At 40.8% G+C, this 21,816-nt stretch overlaps 1 protein-coding gene across 6 annotated transcripts in view; it reads right to left on the bottom strand.

Annotated features, from left to right (window-relative positions):
• Positions 1-21,816, bottom strand: part of CREB5 (cAMP responsive element binding protein 5) — a 494,262-nt gene that overhangs the window by 6,701 nt on the left and 465,745 nt on the right. For 4 of the 6 annotated variants that reach the window (XM_038557200.1, XM_038557202.1, XM_038557201.1 and 1 more), the window contains 3 exons: positions 12,590-12,913; positions 8,371-8,601; positions 844-952 (listed from right to left, as the gene is read on the bottom strand). In XM_038557200.1, coding sequence (XP_038413128.1) covers positions 844-952; positions 8,371-8,601; positions 12,590-12,913 — 664 coding nt within the window. Of the gene's footprint in view, positions 1-237; positions 267-843; positions 953-8,370; positions 8,602-12,589; positions 12,914-21,816 lie in introns of all 6 variants that reach the window. The other 2 variants (XM_038557203.1, XM_038557199.1) reach the window with 2 other exon arrangements.

Raw genomic sequence — 21,816 nt, 5'->3', positions numbered from 1 at the left:
ACTACGTGTTTACTAGAAATAGAAGAGTTTCACACATTTGCTCCTGGACGTTAATTTCAAAACTTTATTTTAAACTGTAGTCAAAAGCTATGCCTTCCCACTTTATTAGCTACAAGCAAAGCCATGCTTTCTAGACCAGCAAAACTGATTTCATGTGTTCGAGTCTTGATATGTGAACTTCCCCATTTTTGTATCTTCACATAGCCATCCATATATCAAATGTGGAAAAATACTCACATGTGGTGGGAGAATCTGTGTTGCTCAATCTAAAAAATTATTTGAAAATAAATTGACCTTCAGCCATGAATCCCTGCTCCTCCCACCATCCCCCACTCAACTAGCATTTAACTTATTGACGTTCCAGATGCAGAAATTGGGGTCTAGAGGAAGGGGTTCACTTTACTTCTTGGAAAACTAAGACAAGGTCACTAGCTTTTCAGCCCAGTGAATAACAGGCAGCATAACTTAAGGCATTGCATGTGATTCACCTAATGCCTCTACCCCAGCCCATTTATTTCTCTGGAAGACTGCTAGCCCACTGGTAGTTGGGCTCCCGCAAGCTATTTTCCTACTGGCTGCATAATTGGAATTCGGTAGGAGTTTATAATGTGAAATGCCAGGGAAAGGCTAGCCAGAAATTTTTGGGAGGTGGTGGGCATGGTGATAGGGCCAGAAAAGAGGGATCCCCCAGTGCAATAGTCTGGCAGCCACTGAAGACTTCTAGTATGATATCTGCCCGGGTGTGCAATCTACACTTTACTTTTGCTCTTTCAATAAAATCCAATGCGAAATTAATGGCAAAAATATTGGACACTAAGAAAAGAGAAAAAGTCAATGACTTACTTAGATATCCTTGGGATTCTTTCTGCATGGCTGTTATTGGACAGTCTTTATGCGTTAACAACAGCTGTTTCAGCTGTGCCACCTCATTTTTCAACATGGACACTTCATTCTGGAAAGAGACATATCAAAGCCATGTTGAAAAGACCAGAGAATACAAGTCCCCATGCACCTTCAACGATGATATTGGCAAACTTTTCTGTTGTGTCTGAATGACATTAAGAATAATATTTAATGGGATTCACTTGAAAATGTGTAGCTTGCCTTTAATTTGCTCCTCACCTTTACCTGGGACTTTTTGAAAATACCCAATTTAAATTCAAGAGCTGAATCCTATTAAAAGTCCAGAGCATACCCTTCAGGTGGTGGACTCTGGGACATGTTACTTGGGTGGGAATCTCCACTCTACACAACCTGGGTGACTCTAGGCAGGAAACGTAAGCCAGCTGAGCTTCAGTGACCTTGTTTATAATTGGGGATAAAACCAGAATAAAGTTCTTGGAGTTGTGAGGACGGAATGAGGCAACAGATGTAAAACATCAGGAATATTGCCTGGCACATACTGAGCAATCACTGAATTTAGCTATTCATAATAATCATCTTCACACTGTCTGATAAGCTCAGGTTGACACTCAATGTGATGAAAAAGTGAACGTGGAACACGTGGAACAAATGTTGATCCTCTACTGGTAGGATGAGGTCAGCCCAGAAATGTGAGGGGCAATGAAGCTTTGGCCACGATTAAATTAGTTTGATTGGTTCATTAACTAGTTTGGCTCATTTAAGCCTATGAATTCTTTCTGGCATCAATATCAGGGTATTGTGGATTCCGTGTGTGTGTGTGTGTGTGTGTGTGTGTGTGTTTCTTGTGCCTCAAATCTCCACTTTATGTAGTAATTCACAAAGACCGATTCATAGCTTTGTAGAATAATGTGCTTGGCACTACTGTCTGTAAATATAAATGTAGAATAGGTGGTTGGTTCTAAGGTGCTTCCACTTGATAAAAGTAAACTGTAAACACAGCACTATCTCAAATAAGCCATTTTATAGTTGTGATAAATAGTACCCTCTTTTTGGCCAATGTTCATTTGTGGCTGCCAGGCATTGTACTCCACATGTGGGAGACTTTAAAAAAAACATGCACACAGAAAAGGGTGTTTTAACATTGCTGTCATTAAGTTGTATCTACACTTTCAATATGAACTTGGCTTTTCAGGCATGCATTTACCACCTAAAAAAGTAAGTTTGGGATTCTAAAAGTAATTAAAATATTTTTTTTGCGACTTGTTTTAAGGAATACCTCCCTTTTCCAAATTTATTTGCAAACTATATTATAGATAATAAAATGTTGAGTAACATAAGTAACAAAATAGTAAGAATCTTATCTACAAAAACCTTTCTCCAAATTTTACAAAATAAAAATGCCTGTCTGGGAAATTAGCATTAATGACAAATAAATCACTTAATTGCTCTTAATCTGCAAACATTCAGGAGAGTGAACTGCATCTCCCACCTCCAAAGGAGTATGACTGGTATGGGGCCTTATGAAAGCCAAAACTGACCCTTGTCAATTCTGGGGTCAGTGCAACCTTTATTTATAGGACAACTTATTTTAGCCTTAAATACTAATTCTTTCCTCTTTGATTTTAATGCCCATTTAAATTCAGATAGCCGTCCTTGCTTTTCCCAGATTCCCTTTGCTTAAAAATGGCATGTGTAAAAGAAAGTTAGACTGTTAAATAGAAGGCAACCCCTGGTTAAAAACAAAACAAACAAACAAACAAACAAACAAACACAAAATGAAAATAGAGAAAAAGAAAACAAAATGAAATGTCATTATTTGCAACTGGATTCTAGATACAGCACTTTTCTAACCCCACAACTGCCAAGACACCTGCACTCTAAGGAGAAACTCTCAGCTGCAGATAATGCAGACAATCGTTCTTAGAAAATGGAGTCAAGCTCCAATTTTTACGATATCCTCCCACATTTTTTCTTCTGTGACCTAGGAAACAACAAATAAGGAAAATATTTAAAACAAAACCAAATAAGATTCTCTTGCTTTCTTACACTTCTAGAAGGGGAGAAAAAAAAATTCCCACCCGGTGGCCCTCTTGGAGAGGTTGATTTTATTCTCTGTTTCCTCCCCAACTACATTCTGCTCCGTCCCACCTTCTCTAGGCAGTGTTCAATCTCCCAGGCACAAAGTGTTCATTGCCCCTTCCTTAAAAAAACACTTTGAATTCCGTTCTTTGGGCTTTTACAATCGCAAGTTGCTAACTGCCTGCAATACTTGGCACACCCCAAATTGTTTCACAGTAAACCTTTTGCTTCCATGAGAGGCTACAACAGAACAGCACGGATCACCGCTATGAACGGCATATATAGTGTCTCGGCCTTTAACCAAAGGCCCAAACAAAATTGATAACTCAAGGGGCACTTTTGGTCTAGAGATAGCAAAGCTCTTTATTAATAAAGCAATACATTGTCAGTATAGGAACCGAGAACCTGGGAGTAGGATGGTCTGTACAAGTGTAGGAACCTGAAGACTACCGTGGTAACTGATCCTTTAAAGATAGATGTGAATATGGACATATTTCTTAAAGTAATGCATTAGTAATTATGTTAGTTGAGTTATGGTTGGAAAACCAATGCCAATCAATATTCTCCATAAAGAAGAACAATCAGCCTCTTGTTTGGATCATACACACGTAATTCCGATGCTGTTAAGGATGAAATCAAAGTCTTTTGGCCACAGAAGCAACAGAAAATCCCAGGGCAACTTCCAGCAGGAAAAGGAGCTCTCAACAGGGGTTTCAGAATAATACTGTCTGGCCTCCCAAACTGCCACACTGAAGTAATGGTGACAAGATGGTCAGAGGAGTTCTCCAATTCCTGCCCCCAAAATGGTGGTTACTCTTTGAGTGTTTCTGTTTTGCCTTCTAGTGAGAAAGCTAACCACCTAATAATCTAATGAAAGAGTCGATCTTTATTTTTTATTCATTAGTCGACTACCTTTAGTATTCTCAACTATGCCTATATTTCAAGTCTTGTATTTCCTGAGGGGGCCAGTTCTGGCACCGCCCGTGCTTCCGAATCTTATCAGGGCAGATTCCAAAGCTATAGCTACAGTCTCAGTTTAGCACAAATCCTCATGTCCATGTATGTGTCCATATTGTTGAGAGAGTCTGTAGAGCCTTCATCAGATCCCATTAGGGAGACTTTGGATTAAGAAAGTTTGAGAATCGCTGACCTAGAGAAAGCAGAGTAGATCATGTGCCGTGCACACGCATAATCACCATCTTCAAGTCTCCATGCTAACTGACCTAGGAGATGCTAGACTATATTTAAAATAAAAATGCTTTTCGAGGGAACATAAGTAGAATCACCTTGAATTCATTTTGGGAGAGAACAACCAGATAGCAAATGTTTCAAAATGCATGGAAGAAATAAAATGTTGCCCGCAGCTCTAGGAGGGAAATAAAAACCAGGCCTTCCAGAGGCACTTTCTTACTCTGAATTACCTTGCTTTATGAATTGAGGCAAATCACCAATTTTTTTTACTCCCCTGCATGGGTTATAATAATCGTTCTAGGTCTTCATATAAAAGTACTTTACAAAAGCAAAGTATTAATAATCAGTATTAATTATCCTGTTGAAATCCGCCCTTCATTTTTTCAGTTTTTGAACTGAGTTTGGGTTTGCTACTCTAAAGCAGTTAGCCATTTAGACAGGGACTGTCAGAGGCTAGACGCCGTTGTATTAATCCATTCTTTAACCCATAAGGTTGTCTAGGGGGTGAAGTAGTGCCCCTATACAGACATTCAATACCATAATAACATATTTTAAACAAGTACTCCAAGAAGTTCCTAATAGCTACATTTGCAGTTTTTGGCTTTGGGGATGTCATTCTGTTAATATGATAAACCCAGAATGCTTTCTGATGCAAGCAGTAGTCTGTGCCAAAAAAATAATTATCAAAATGGGCCCTACAATATAGCACCCACCCACACACACACCCACACACACACATACCCCCACACACTTATTTTTTCTTTTTTGTAGATTAGCCGAGGCCAGGTTTAGTTCATTCTAAAACAAAGGACTCTCAATTTGTAAGGCAACAGTTCCCATCTGGCCTATTCTCTTGCCAAGTCCCAAACCTGGGCTCATGTGTCTAAAATTTTAGCAGCGACTTAGGCCATGTGTCTTTGCACTAAAAAAGAAAAGCAATTATTTCCACGGGCGACCAGATGATTTCCATATCATCTACTGCACACAAACAATCCACCGAGCACCCCATCAGTAGTTGATAAATTCAGAGCTGATCTTAGCTAGTCTGTCAGAGAAAAGAACGTGGATTCCTTTAGTTGAAGAATTGTCTACAATGAAAGATCATACAGCAGTGGTTTGGGTCAAGAGGAGACTTGCTTGAGTCCTCATCCTAATACTTGCTGGTTGTGTGACTTTTGGGAAGACTCCTTTTGTCCCCTTGACCCTCAGTTTTTCCCTCTACGAAACGTCAGACTGGGTGGTTTCTGATATTTGCCTCAATTCCTATACCTGTGTTGACCTCTTGGGTTTAGATTTGTTGTGAGACAAGGAAATGAAGTCTGGGAGTTTGATTTTGTTTTCTTAGGTCTGATTTTTTTCCAATCTGAAACTCTGCAGCCCAGCTAAAAGGTTCTATGCTGAAAAACAACTCAAAAGTGGCAGCTGGCCATCCAGACCTTGGATATTCCGTTTGGCTAGAGTTTGTTTGCTTAGCACCTTCCATTTCTGTTTACTTAAAATTTGGCTCACTGGACTAGCCTCAAGAGAGACACCTTTTTCTTTTGACAAAGGTCCAGTAAGAGGGAAAGGGTCATTCAAAGGTAGCAGAATCTGCATATCCTCTCCAGCATCACAAGGCATGATGTGGAGCACTCAGCATCCCAGAAAACATGGAACGGCTGTGGTTTCTGTCCCTCTGAAGCAAAGCAGTGGTTGGAAAACACAAAGAATTCAGTCTTCTCGGAGACTGTCCCTTCCTTGGGCACTGCTTTAACAACCAAAAATATTGGTGCCTGTTGACTGGCCCAAATAAAACTTTCCAACCCCCTGGTTTTGGGGGGCTAGAACTCTAGTATCTTTTTTTCCTTTGTCATCTATGGTCCTAAAGAATGGTAAAAATTAATGGATTAGGGCCTTGTAAAGGGTAAATTTATCTTATGTGTTTTGTAAAAGCAATAAGATACAGGCATATGCCAAGTCATGAGAACATCTGACTTCAGGGAGACCAGCATCTTCACTTTCCCTGGATCTCTGCTGTGATCTCTCCTTGTTTTTAAGCTCTAGGACCATAGTCAATATGCTGATATAATTCTGCAAGGACTCATTTCAGTTAAAACTGATTTAAACATTTGTTGGCATCTGATATGTGCCAGCTGGCTACTCATGGCTCCTTCATCTAAGACAGTGGTTCTCAATCACTAGTCTGATTTTGCCCCCACAGGGTATAATCACAATGTGTGGAGACGTTTTGGTTGTTACAACCTGGTGGTGAGACAGGGGGTGCTACTCATACCTAGGAGGTAGAGGTCAATGATACTACTAAATATCTACTAAGAATAGGATACAACAGAGAATTATCAAGGCCCAAAACCAATAGTGCCAAGATTGAAAAATCCTGCCCATTTTCATGGTCCTCTTGCAAACCTCACAACTGGTAGCAAATTCCAGAGATTCCCACACGGCAGTCATTGCAGAGCCAGTGGCTGTAATATTTGCTGGATCCACATGTACCAGAGTTTTTATTGACTTAACATGTTTGCACAAATTAACTCATTATTTAATAATTTAGCCTCATCCTTACCAAGAGTATCTGTGAAATTGAAGGTCTGATGTTCTAATTACATTTTTCAATATACACAAAAATAAAAACATGATTACTATGAATGTTAAAAGTGCTTACCATCTTCTACCTAAAAGCTTCTCACATACCACTGTGGCTGCCAGGATTTTAGAACTACAGATTTTCAAGTTGCTATGACTTTCAAGGTGTTAAGAGTCCAGCCATCCCACTGTGGCTTGACTCCCTTCAATCACATCCTTGCCAAGTAGTCAGGCAGCCAGTTCTTGGACACTCCAGAGATGGGGAACTCATTCATTTACTCAACAAGCAGATACTGAGTATAGACACTCAGGAACTCAGCATGTTAGCTTGACACTATACTAGAAACAGGGTTAGGGAGTAGAGTAGGGGGAAAGGGCAATAAGATAAGACACAGCCCCCACCTTCATACACATATAAGCCACTGGGAAGAATTACTACTCTATTTCCCATATCTGCTATATATGTTTCCCATTGTCTTTCTCATGTCTATCACACAAAGGATGATAAATTTAGTGGAAAATGTAAGCATCTATATGCAGTCCATGTATAACCCAAGCTTTCTTTATATATTTTCGTGTACACATTTGCTGCCCAAGGCCATTTCCATTGAATGCACTGAATATGCAAAAGCTTTGGGAGCTTGGCACCTCTACTGTTCCTTTCTAAAGACACACAGAGAACCAGGTGGGGAAAGGTGAAGGTGACCTACAAAAACTATTGAGGAACAGATCCTCCCCATTTGGGGCAATCTTTCCCCTCTTCCTTCCACTTTTCAGCCATTCTCTCTGCTTCTAGAAGCACGAGGCCGTAATCCCCAACTCTTAAAGCTATCCCTGCATATAATTATTTAGTTGCTTTTTCTGCTGGTGGAGAGGGCATTCCTTTTCGTGTGAGAACAGATGCCCTGAACGCATCATTTGTACCACACAAGGTCCGCAGGAGGAGCCCTGGGTACTACACTTTCCTCCCCTTCTCTCAAATGCTCCCAGAAGTGGCCTTGTTAGGAAATGTCCCCCGCTGAGCCACCCACGAAAAGGAAAAATCTTGCAAGATTCAAATCTTGTTGAGTTAGAAAATGAGACGGGAACATGTCTTTTCCTATAGAGCAAAATAACAACCATGAATGTTCTTTTCCTCCATTAAACAAAAACAGCGGTCACCCAGTGGAAGTCAAAGCAACCCCCTCCCTGGTGAATACAAAGAACTGCCTTTCGGTTGAAGATTTATTATGTGTTAGGTACCGGGAAAACTGCTTTGGAGACATTAGTTCACTTATTACTCCCAACGACTCTATGAGGTTATTACTCCCATTTTATAGATGAGGACACTGAGGGCCTGGGGGTTCAACACAATTAATGGCTGAAGGAGAGTGTGAACCTCATCTGACCAAAGCCTATGCTGTCAGCCCTATACAACTCAGCTGGGCAGCTTCTCTCTCCTCAGAGCTTTGCAGGCAGATTGATTTAAAACTGAATGGTCATTTTGTTTTGTAAAGTGTCCCAGAGTTAACCAAAGCTTGAGGAGTAGGCCTGCAGTTGCTCTGTGGGCTAACGTGTGGTATTACTGCTTAGGTCAACAAGTGCCTGCCGGGGGCAGGAAATGCCAACTGTACACAGGGCTTTTTGAGTCCCGAGGAAAGAGACAGTGGCCTGCACCTGAAGCTGCATGTTTGTCTGGGTGAGTTCTTCTGCTTTCTTTTCCAGTGACATCACCCAGACCTTCCTCTTCTGTCTGCAGCGGGTGGCAGCTGCCCGGTTCCGTTCCAGAAATTTCCTCCGCCTCTCGTCGGGATCTTCGTCCACCACCCTTCGCCGGCGCCCCCCTGTGGGCTGGGGCGGCTGTATTGTCTGGGTTGGCTGCATCTGTTGCGTCGCTGGTGAGACCTGCTGGGCATGGGAGGGAAGGGGTCAGGGACAGAGAAGGAACATGCTGGGTGAGAGAAGAAACCCAAGCTGGTATTGGAACACAAAGTACAGAGAGCTGGTGGCTCATATCAAACTTGTTTTCTAAGAACAAAGTAACTAGTGAAATCGTGCTCATGAAAGGCATCGTTGAACTATCTTCTGTGATATTTTGGCAAGACGTAGAAATGATTCGCGAAACAGAGTCAAATAGATTTTTTCCCTGACAGCCATTTGGGCTGAACCACAGCTGAGGAAACATGTTTAACATCTCCTTCAGATGTTAAGCATGTTTTATTTAAGGTGTGTTTTAAAGGTTTAACGTGCCAGCGCAGGGCTACAGGTGAAAGCAGAGAGACCAGGGTTATTGTCACAATACTGATGAGTCTTCTGTCCTCTGCTGAAAACTCCTTCTGGGCAGGTTGTGAGCTTTCATTCTCCTGGTGTCAAAGCCGTGTTCCTAGAACACACCTGTGGAACATCATCACCCCTGCAACTCCTGCCGAAAGAACCCTGGGAAGCCCAGAAAGCAGCTACAATCCTATTTTCACCATTTCAGAGTTCTTAAAGCGAACGGCCTAGCTGGACTGGCACATTCCAGATGGGTCCACCTGCCCCTTGGAGCTGAGCCGGAGCCAGGCCTTTCCAGATGGCTGGAAGTGGGGCCTACACGATGGATGCCCAGAGTAGCCCTGAGCCCTGTAATACACCTTGTCTGTGTTACAGGGAGAGAGGGCTAGGAAGCACCACATATATTGTAAGGAAACCCTAGGAGTGGCAAAGCACTTTATTAAAAATTTTTACTATACTTATAGATTCCCTCTAAGAACTGCAAGAGGCTCAGTGGTACCTGAAGTTTTGGAGACTCCTGCCCATACAGCTTTATTTCCCTTCATAAGGCAGACACACAGCATTGAGTGAAATTTTCACGACTGACTCTTTATGTGTCTGGACACCTAATGTTTTCCCTAAAGCACTGCACTCCTTTCTTCATCCTCAATAAAGGGTGTTCTTTTTCCTTCTCATTTCTCAGTCACTCAGGCTTATGGCTGCAATATCTATAAAGTTGTTTTACAAGAGACATTTAACCTATAGAAATAACAGGCAAAAAAAAAAAAAGTGTTTAAAAGAAAGCACAGCAACCTTTGCTACCAGATTCCGAATCTATGATTGAAATCCATCAGAGTGACTGTAATTGTACTAATAATCACTACTGGTTGACATCAGTGGACTGAAAGTGATATATTTTAATACCGAATTCTATCAAAGCTTCTATGACTCACTGTAGAAGAAATCAGGCTCAGGCCTGAAGTAGATTGCATCTCAGTGATTTTTATTTAAACCGGAGACATTTTCTAAAAGTGCTTATTGGTGATTCCATTCCTCCCAATCACAGAGAAACAACAAAATAAATTTAGTGTTGAAGTTCTTATTCACCAGAGTGGCTGGTGAAAATGCGAGCCTTGTTACTAGCAAAGGGTTAGCACTTGCCATTTCAGATGCTGGCTGCTGAGCTAGCTACCTCAAAGCAAAGCATTAGGAAGGAACTTGCTAACTTGGCCATTTTTGCCTGTACCATTTCTTTTAGGCAATTTGTGTTGTCTAACTGTCAGCCGCAAACAAGACTCTCAAGGAGGCAAAACTGGGTTTTGAACCTCCATCCCCAAGACCTCTCAGTTGATACGATGTTCTCCCACCAACCTTTATCTCTGACACTTCTCCTGTGCCTTTACCCGAGGGGTTAAGTTATGTGGTGGCTTCAGGCTCAGGCTTGGTTCAGGGTTGAAAGCGCAGTTTGGCTAAGAGAAATTCCTAGTGACTGAGGAGTGATGCCAGGACTCTAGAATCACATCCTTACATGCAAGAGAATCCCTAAGAAGGCAGGAGGAATTGCAAATGCAACTCTAAGACCAGAATATACATCCCTGGTAATTACTGTTACTTATTTTTATTTTAAAAATAGAATTCTTTTGGCATAGATGCTCTGAAACTTTTGATAAAAAATAATGAGTTGTTAGTTCATAAAGGCAAATTTATTGGAAGTCATATTAGAATCTCACAGTCAGGAGGACCTCAATAAACTTCTGTTCCTAATGCTCTAATCATTGTATGCTTAAGCAATATGACAAGATCTCAGTAATCAGCCAAGTTCATATAATTTAAGGGTGGCATTTTGAGTATTGTCTAAATGATCTTGTTCAAATGTTAACAAGAGCAACCTGTACTCTTTCTCTTTAGTATGGGATTAAAAAGCAACTGTTTGTGCAGCTAATTATAATAGCAATTAACTAATTGCATATACAGTTGGCCACTTACTGACTTGAAATGGCGGGCAATTGGCTAATTGGTAATTAGCTAATGAATGGTTTTTACATTCAACTAACGGTTATACTTGTCTGTGAAGTAACTTGCCGACAAGGAAACCAAAGCTTGATGCTATCCTTTTCCTTAAAAAAATAAGTACAAATGTGAATTTATTTGCCTATCTTTGCACTTCTAGTTTTCTTTGTCACTTCTAACTGTCTCCATGTCCTACTAAGGCATTTGACTAATAAGTGCTTTGGTCGGCATTTTATTGCTGAACAACTTGCTAGACATCTATCATATTACTTCAGTTTGGAATTAATCATGGTTAACATGCATTGATACCTGTGCCAAGGGCTTTCCAGACATTGTCTTAATACTCCTAGAAGTCTATGAATTTCATCTATTATTACCACATTTTGCAGATGGGACCACTGAGGTTAGGGAGTTTAGCTGACTGACCACAGTCACACAGCAAGTAAGGTGGGAAAAGAATTACAGATTTTTTCTTACTCACTATGTAGAACTCCTCTGACTACCTTTGCAAAAGTAAGCTGACCTAATGAATAAGCTTATCTATTGAATAGGTAAGAGAGAGATAATAGATCAGAGAGTTGCTTGTGAACAACCCATCTTGTTGATGGCCATCCAAGTCTGGTGTGTGTTAGAGGAGAGGGTTCTAAAGCTCCAAACTGCCTAGTGTGAAGTTCAGAGGCAGAGGATGGAGGAGACAGTGAATAAGTGTTATTTGGAGATTCCAGGCTACCAACACCACTCTGACCCAACTGGTTGGAACCTGGCAGTGTGGGATGGGTGGAGGGGACTGACAAAGGTCATCCTGCTTCAAGATCCAAAGTGTCTTGGGCTAGCCATGCCCCTAGACATGTTCTTCATCCACTTACTAAAACGTACTTGGGCACATGGACCCGCCTCTCTTCTTGGGCTGGGTGACATAACGTCTGCCTGGTCCCCCAACCCTCTTTCAGTTGAGTCTAAATGCTGGCTTTCTTTCTAGCCACTTCTGGTGACTCTCCACCCCTGGGATCTGGCCTTTCTCTAGAACCAATCATCTACAGAGCTTGGCTCTCTGACTGCTGCCTCCAACGCACTTCACATTAGGTGGCATGAGTCACCTCTGTTCATCATTTATACAGCACCTTATGCCCTATCATCCATTACCAAGCTTCTTTGTCTGCCTGGAACTGTTATTTTTTAGATTTTTAACATTTAGTGTTAGTCAGAAGACTGTCCGTTGTATTTAACTTCCATTTTACAGGTGCCAAAACTGAGTCTCTGTTACAAAGCACTGAAGTTAAAATCATGGCTAGAATTCATTTATTTTTCTCATTTTTTATTCACATCTTTCTTCACATGCTCCAAGTCTTCCTGATCTCCCATCGCTATTACTTTTTTTAGAGTTACCTTTGTCACACTCTGCAAACAACCAGATTTTGGAGAACTTGAAGTTTACATTTGCCCTCAGAGAGTAGACCTGATATTTACTTCTAGAAATGAGGATCTGGGAGGGTCTTACAGGTTACCATCATTTCCTAAGAAAGAACAGAGCTCAGAACACCCAAGCTTGTCACACCAGGTTGCTGCCAATGAGCCCCACATTCAAGCCTGCGCTGATAACAACAAGGGGGTAAGAGATCATAAAAGGGTCTACCTGTGCTTGGTTGCCGGAGTGCAGGGGTGGGTGTGGCGAGGTCTGGTGATGTGCAGGGTGCGCGTGAAGGTGGGAGTGGGAGTGATGATGTGGGTGGTTCTGCTGGTGATGGGGCTGAGGGTGAGGATGGTGTGCTGGGTGCTGGTGCTGGTGTGGGTACGGGTGATGGGCTGGCAGTGTCTGGTGCTGATGCGGGTGTGAGTGCATGTGATGGTGTGGCGTCTGGTCCTGCCGGGAGCCCATCATTTCCATCATGTGTCCCATGGTGTTCATATTCCCATTTGACATGGCGGCAGGGTGATGAGTCAACGCGGCCTTCAACCTCTGAAACAGAACAAAACAAGAGGGGACAACTGAGGTCAGTCGTGTACAGAATAGGGATTTTGAATCAAAATGACTCATAGTTTCAATTCTATGTTATGGTACTCCTGTCAATGATTTTTTATTGGTTGGCAGTATGACTTTTATGTTAATTTCAAATTCTCATATATATTTTAGCAGCTAGGAGGGTCAATGTTGGCTGGAAATGTTAATTCAACTGTCACAGCAGATGAACAGGATACCCTGTTAAGATGTAGGCAGTCTACTAAAGGGTATATCCTACTAATTTCCAAGTATCGAATATTCATCATATCCCATTGGCAGCTGAATATAAGGATAAAGTAAATAAAATCATTCAATACAATAATGTCACTGAACAGAGGGCTTATTTGATATGACACTGTGTTTTGTAAGGGTCACAAGAATAAAAGATTTATTCCTCTCAAAAGACTTCTCAAAGGCAAAAAGGAAATAACTTCAAATTTCAGAATACAGGAATAGTACTGATGTTATTTTAGGGCTTCAAATTAGATTCATGATCTAGAACTTTTGGAGTCAGTTAGTAGGTCTTCTCTATTTGTTGCCATAAAATTTCTCATAGTCCTGATGACCTAATTCTTCTCACACAATAACGTTCTTCCGATTTGGGGAAGGAAGTGAGGAATGTGGAAAGATTCGGAGTATTGAATTCTACAGCTTCATTGATGGCCACATCACCAGGCATATCTCTAACACAAAAGCATTATCCATTAACAAGCAAATGGACATGCACATGAATAACTTATACCTGAATCTAAAGCAGGGATCAGTAAACCTTTTCTATAAAGAGTCAGATAGCAAATATTTTTACCACTGCGTGCCTTATGGTCTCTATCACAACCACTCGGTTCTGCCCTTCTAGTGCAAAAACAGCCATAGATGGTAAGTAAATGAGTGAGCATGCTGTGTTCTAATACAACTTTACTCAGGGACAGGAAGTTTGAATTCCATATAATTTTCACATGACACGGGATGCTATTCTACTTTTTGATTTTTCATCATTTAAAAATGCAAAAACCTTTTTTTAGCTATGCGCTGTACAAAATTAGGCCATGGGCCAGATTTGGCCCACGGGCCATGGTTTGCTGGCCCCGATTTAAAGAATCAGTTGGTAATCAGCTTAGTCACAGTTTCTTCAAAATTGCCTTTTCTTGTACACAGGCAATTATCATCCTATCCTGAGGGGCACAATGTGCTAAGTACTGTATAATACAGTTATTCCTTGGAAACGTATTTTCTGCAATGATGATAGTCTGGTTGGCAAGCTCACCCTGGCTTTGTGAAATATTTGCTAGGGGACTGAAAGTTCTCTCCTGATTTGTGTTCTTATCTAATTAATGATAGTGGTGTGCCATCACTGTGAAAAGGAAGAGTTGTATTTAAATGTGGGTCAAATCAACTAATCTCCAGCCCCCAATTTTAACGATTCTCGACTGTTCAGAGTAAGCTGCTGATAAATGCCAACCGAATTCATCAAAATCTTTAGTTAAACACAAGGAACCTCCACTTGTAAAAGAAAAATAAAAGGCAGTGGAGTATGTGACAGACTTTATCTTAACATTAGATAATCATTGAAAAGATTTCCTACATCCAGATTCAGTGACCACTAAGCCTACTTGCTTCCTCTTTCATGAGTATCAGCTACTGACTGACCTTCATCATATTAATCGTGAAGAAGTTAAGCTTCCTGAATCCCTGAGAAAGATTAGACGCTCAGTATTGACTGCGTTTATTACTAAACATAAAGGTGAACTCATACTCCTCAACTTCAATTTTTAGAAATGATTTCATTATTTTTATCAAAATTCTAATTACAAAAAAAAAAAGCAATGCTTGAAAGTACAATAAAGTCAACAACCAATGAACCAAATGCACTGTTTATATTTGGTGGGTGAATGGCATTCCAGACAACTCTCTATATGCATATGTGGAGGTGGAAAAACAAGTAGAATAATTTCACCTCTGTGGGATAGTAACAGCATATAACTGAAGAATTCTAATTTAAATATAACCTAAGCAAAAGAAGTAAACAAATAAAATGAATTGCTGGACTTCGGCTGTATGTTTCTTTATGCCAAGAAAAGTTTCCAAATGACATCTCCAAACTTAAGGGTGAAGAAAATTATGAAATTATACTGAATCACTGGGTTTTTTTTTTTTTTTTAGAAATTGGGTAGTATTGATAAACTATTCTTCGTAGTTTCATTATTATAAAAACACAGCTATGTAGTACAAAAAAAAAAATCAACTACTACAAGAAAATGAGGTGAAAGAGTAAAACCCACCTGCCTACCCTTTTCCCTCTGTGCCCCAGTCCCAAGTAGCTTGCCTTTGTTTTCCTTAACAATATTTCTTCCACACTTTTCTGTATGAGTAAAAGTAGCTAATAACAATGTCTGGCATTACTGCATGCACTCACTGCATGCCACTCCTCATTCTATGTTTTACAAGTATTAACTCACCTAATCCTTAGAACAATCCTGCAAGGGCTAAAGGAGAGGCTAAGCCACCTGTCCAAGCTCACATCACTGGAGAAATGTAAAGGCATGCTACCTCTAGAGCCTGTTCTCTAAAACAAGAAAGAAGGTGCTGGAAGGCACACCATGCACACTTGCCAAAAACAGTTATAAACTATGTTATGCCACCTCCTTATCATCAAAAGAAAGGCAGAAAGAAGAGATAGGTATATGATAAAAATGACAAGATGCCATTGCTGCATGGTCCAGTGCATGGTGACTCAGCACACAATGAAGATCTAGATACACTCTTTCTGAAACTTGGCAGACAGAAGGATGAATGGTAAGAATTTCCAGAAAGCTCCAGTGCAGCAAAAGACCATGGGCTTACCATGATCACTTCCCTTGTTACATTTGTGAAGAATGGATACTTGTATTTCTCCCTCCCACTGTGCCCCCCAATCTGATAACATGTGTCCCTTCTTCTTGTCCCCACTTCCTAACCCTTGGGTTTATGACCCTTTTGTCTTTCTAATGTACAGAAGACGATATGGTGTAGGCACAGACACTGAAGGGTATGGCCCTGCCTTCCCATCAGCCCTTGCTCTTCTGACGCAGGCCCCACAGGCCTTTGCATTTGACAGTCTTCTTGCCTGAAATGCTCTTTCCCTTTCTTCAGTCATTTTATTTTTATTTTTTATAAAAGGATTTAATTATTAATTTGCGAGAGAAAGAGAGAGAGATTGGGGGGAGGGGCAAAAGGAGAGAATCTTCAAGCAGACTCTGGGCCCAGCCCAGAGTCCCATGCGGGGCTTAATCCCATGACCCATGAGATCACCACCTGAACTGAAACCAAGAGTGGAACGCTCACCTACTGAGATACCCAGGCACCCCTCTTCAGACATTTTATAGCTTTTAGCTCTTGGCTCCTCCTTAGTAAAATTCTCCTTGGTCTCCTGGTCAAAATCAATTCCTGTTATTACATGGTCCCAGTAAGGCCATATTCCTCTATTTAATTCAGTTTTTTAGTTATGATTTTTAGTATGATTATTCAATTCATATCCAGCAACCATCCCAGACCATAAGCTTCATGAGAGCAGGTTATGGTTGGATTGTTGGATTTTGCTCACTGTTAAATTCAGAGCTTTAGCACAGAGCCTGGTACATCGTGGGCACTAGATTCATATTTTTGAAATGAATGTCCAGATGAATGAATGAATAAATAAAAGAATCTTCTGAGGTTCCCGAGGATGCAGCATCTTCAACTTGGACCACTGCAGGTACTGTCTGGGGGTCAACCAAAGTCACTAGAAAAGATTACAGAAGTCATGGAGGCAGACAGGCTACAAATGCACTGTCAAAAGAGCTTCCTGCTCCATACCCTGCCTGCCTTCCCAAAACTGATAACAGAAATAAGAAAATGTAAAGAAACAAAAGGAATGTGCATGAACTTTCTCTTGACACGTTTTCCCTGAAAAAGTGGGTATGGAAAATTGAAAAGCTGTTTGGTCGTGGGTCACTGTGTTATCCCTTCAATGCTACAAACAACTTTCCCACCTTTAATTAGGAGCCAATGGCCACCTTTAATTAGGAGCCAATGGAGCCTGACAAATAAACACTCTGCACCAGATCTTCATCTCTCAAATAATTAGCTTGTCCTGTTAAGGGAAATTACTTGGTTGCCTCAAGTCTATTCTTGCATATTTCACGCCAAGACAATAATACTAGTAAGGCTTATAACATTCCCTTTAACTATTTATTCCCCCAACAAATACTGATGGAGCGTCTACTATGTGCTGGGCACATCATTATTTGCCCACTACCTGAAAGAAATGGGAGACACATAAAACCAAAGCTTTTTCAAAGCCCTGGAGAGAAAACACACACACTCCAGCGAGGAAAGGAAGGCTTTCAAGCACCTCTCAGAGCACCTCAGGCCTTGGGGTTGAGTCCACTCCTTGGGGTTGGAGCACCAGTTAGTGTCCTCTTTGCAGGAAAGCAGTGCCAAGAGGTGATTATTGGGGCCCTTCTCAAAGCCCTAAAGAGCCTACTGCTTCCCTGTATCCTGGTGCCAACACGAATCATTGCACTGTAAATCATTAAAATATACCAAATGTAGATATTTGTACCCCACTCTTTTCAGGGATGATGAATGACCATTAAATGAGTCCAAGCTGTATTTTGCAGAATGATTTTTCTTTCTGAAGCTGAACTGTGTCTTGTTTTAAATAACATTCTACCCAATGCCAAGAAAAGGCAAGGGAGAGAGAGGAAAATTAATGAGCAAATAAACATATATTTTTCAGCTATGAAAACTGGGGCTCTCACTGAGGTGTGGCTGCAAGAAAGAAAAAGAATGATTCTGTTTACTCTCTATCATCCTTTACCACATCCATTTACTTGAGAGAGCAAATCAGGAGAGACAGCGAGAAGCCCGACACAGCTGGTTTCAGTCAAAGAGGGTCATTTTCCTTCGTTCTGTGTATTTTACAAGATCCTTGTTCACTGTTCCCGATGGGAGAGAGGTGGGCCTGCTGCCCGGGATCCGAGTCCTGGTGAGGAACCAGCCACCGACCCCGCCGCTCCGCCCGCTTTCATCTGGGGCTTCGGGCACCTGGTGAGGCCCAGGTAGGCATGCACGCTCCCGACGTGCATGTGGGCCTGCGTGAGCACACACGCACACGCCACACCCACCCACACCCACCGCAGGCAATTTATCTCCCATTAACAACTCGCTCTTGCCAATTAGAAACATTTGTGGAACTGTAAAAACATTTCTCCTCCATCCTCAGCGCAGCCGATTGCTTATGTTTTACAGACTCTGAAAGCCAAGGCGAATTAAACATTATTTGAAATTCAGCTGGGTGGGGGTGGGCAAGGTTGGAGCATTCTTTGGAGAAAGGTTTTCATTAAAAACGGCTGTTGGGTTTTGTTCCAGAAAAGAATGTGATAACATCAAAATGTAGTGTTGCTGAGTTGACCACTGAGGAAGAGGCTGTGTATAGAAAAAACTGGGCAAAATCCGTATTCATCTTAACTTTCGAATACATGATAATTGCCAACAGCGGCGTCCCCAAGGTATTGCTTGAAATGTAATTTCTTCTTTCTTTCTCTTCCCTAGACATAAATGATCAGGTGAGAGGGTCAACACAGGCTTCAGGATGGTCTAAATGGTCAATGGTGTGGGACTGGATGCCTTCACCAGAAGGTCAGGGTCAATGATTACTGACTTGTTCTAGGTGTCAAGGATTCCTGATTTTAAGTCTCTGAATTAGTAAAAAACAAAAACCAAAACCTGATATGAAAAAACAAAACCTGATATTTATCCACTGAATTTTATGACTATTATACGGCCAGATCCCCCCAATGCTTCCCAAACTTGGAATGGGCAAACTTGGATGGGCAGAAAGAGTCCTGTCACACAGTGCCATGGGTCAGTCATATAAACTGTGAGCTTTATTTTGCCAAGATAGAAATACCTTTTTTTTTCTTAAGATTTTTATTTGAGAAAGAACACACACTGGGAGAAGGGCAGAGGGAGAGGGGGAAGCAGACTCCTTGCCCAGCCAATGTGGGGCTTGATCCCAGGACTCTGGAATCATGACCTGAGCTGAAGGCAAATGCTTAACTGACTGAGCCATCCAAGCATCCTGAAATACATTTTTTTTAAAGATTTATTTCAGAGAGAGAAAGAGAGAAAGAGAGAGAGAAGCTAACATGGGGAGGGGCAGTGAGAGAGAAAAAGAGAATCCCCAAGCAGACTCCTAGCTGAGCATGGAGCCCGATGGCTCCATCATAGGACCCCAAGATCCCTACCCAAACTGAAATCAAGCATTGGCCGCTCAACTGACTGAGCCACTCAGGTACCCCTAGAAATAGTTTTAATTCCCAGATTCACATCTGGGCTTCCGGATGACCATTGAAAATAATCGTATAACTCTGATAGAATAGTGGATCTTAAAATCCACACTTATCTCAGGATCATCGTTGAGATAATTAACTTATATTATACTTGGATCAATCGTTTAGAATAGAATCTGTTTCTTTCAAAACTTTCATAATGTAACTCTGGTTTGTTTAGCTCTGATGGTTTCATAATTTAAGTACTCATCTGTTTAGGTTTGGTTTGGTAAATAAATTTCAAATAAGGCTACCAAGCTGGAAGGAGAGATGATCCAGAAGGGCAAGATGCCTTAAAGTCTAGAAGGTAAAAATATTCATATTCTTTGTCATGTTGCCATTACAAAGTATTAACTCTGAAGATATTAGACATAATGTAGTTAGAAAAAAAAAACACAAGTAAATTGTATTATAAATCAATACTCTAGTACCCTGGAAAATGATGCAAGAATATCTCACAAATAAGAATAGTACCTTAGAAAAGTAGAACGTCAGCAGTTTTAATAAAAACAAGGAAAAGATTTGGTGTTTGATTTCACTCTCCCATTTTCCACTTGTGGATATAACTCCTAAAATGAGGAAAAGCAGACCTAAGTGCTAGGTGATACGTTAAACTGTGGTGGTTAAAAAGCCAAACAAGCCCCAGAGAGAAATCTTAGCAATTTCCCTGCCAGCCCTTTTCCTATCAATATCTAAATCATGTATTAATTACAGTTCTGCAGGAGAGAGCCTTTGAAAAATTCTTTTTAAATGAAGAAGCTAATGAGTGCGCATTTACAGAATTATTTTATTTCAGATACCACTTCCCTTCATCTCTTTGACTCAGTAGTTACCTTTTACAATTCAGCAGGATGGTGAGCATTTTAGGAGGCTGTATGTTTTAGTGAGTTTCAGAACAAGCTGATGTTCTGAGAGCAGGAGCTGGTTTCCATTCTGCTATAAGATAGCTTTTAATCATTTAGGGAAGTAAACCGCTTTGGCTCTGTGGCCTTAATCTACCTAACACATAAGGGCCGAATCTGGAGCTCCGTATTTCATCAGAGAAAGAATCTGAGGTGAAGGCCCTAAAAAGTAGGAATTTACAGGAGGAGAGAGTTATATGAATGTCTAGAATAAAGAAAGACATTATTTCAGAGGATTTCAAAAGAAGAACAGAAGACTTGGAGTGAGAAGTAGTGAGAAGTCTTTGCTTAGAAGCCTGGCTCCACCACCCTGGCAGTCACTTTGAGTTTCAAATGCCTCCTCTAGGTAACGGGGATACAAAATGGGATAAGAAGATGTATACACCAGAAGGATATATGGAATAATTAGTGGAACAGAGTACAGTTGTTTTCTGAGCGGTAAAACCAGCTTCCAATGAAAAATAACAAAGTGAGACATTAAAAAATATTTTTCTTAGCATTAAGATGTATGTTTTACTTTCAACTTTTAAAATTCATAGCAAAGCACAATAGAATATTAATCACCCATGAAAAGGAATGAAGTACTGATTCATGCTACAGCATGGGTGAATCTCAAAACCATTATGTTTAAGAAAAAAAAAAGCCAGACACAAAAGATTAGATCTCCTATGATTAGATTTAAACAAAATATCTAGAATAGAGAAATCTACAGAGACAGAAAACAGATTAGTGCTTGCCAGGGCCTGGGAAAAGGGGAGAATGAGGAGTGACTACATAATGGGTACAGGATTTTCTTTTAGGGCTATAAGAATGTTCTGGAGCTAGGTGAAGGTGATGGTTACACAACATTTTGAATGTACTAAATGCTCCTGAAATGTACACTTTACAATGTCATGGTTATAGACTTTATATGACCTGTATGTCAATTAAAACTATTTTGAAAATAAAGCAGAATGAGAATCTCATTTTTTAACAGGGGGGCAATACAAACTCTTGACTTCGTCTGAGAATTACTAACAGCCACTTTGACGTCCCCTTAAGTAAAGCACTGTATTGCGAATAATAAAGGCCAAAAAGATATTTCGCCCTAGAATGGCTGCAAGTCAATGCCAGATTTTTAGTCTATGCCTCAGGGAGTTTGACTCCTCTGCAAGACATTGGCACCCTCTTTTCCCTACAACTCTGTCATCTTCTAGTTGGCTTAAAACTAAAGAGAAAATGCAGAAGCCATAGCTATCAACTGTGTACGATTCAAAGCTGGTAGAGAGCATTAAATACAAAAAGAAAGATTTTGGCAGACCGGCAGCAAGGAGTCTAAAAAGAGAAAATTGACAGGGATCAGGGTAACATCTTATGCTTGGTTCACAAAAACAAAACAAAACAAAACACACAAAACCCTAGTACTGTCCAAAGGCAGCTTAGTGGAATAACAGAGGATGTAGGAATTTCATGTGAATTTGTAAAGCACCATTATGTAATGCACACGTCAAAACAGCTGATGTGACTTTCAGTTGCATCACTGAAACTAGATTGCAGAACATCATGCAAGAGCATGAGAGTCCTGTCCATTCACCTCTGCATGGGCCACAATGTGCACCATACCAGTCCA

Source organism: Canis lupus, chromosome 14 (genome assembly GCF_011100685.1).
Source record: "Canis lupus familiaris isolate Mischka breed German Shepherd chromosome 14, alternate assembly UU_Cfam_GSD_1.0, whole genome shotgun sequence".
Lineage (NCBI taxonomy): Eukaryota > Metazoa > Chordata > Mammalia > Carnivora > Canidae > Canis > Canis lupus.
The sequence above is the reverse complement of the archived record's forward strand: the minus strand, read 5'-3'. Positions and strand labels throughout refer to the sequence as shown.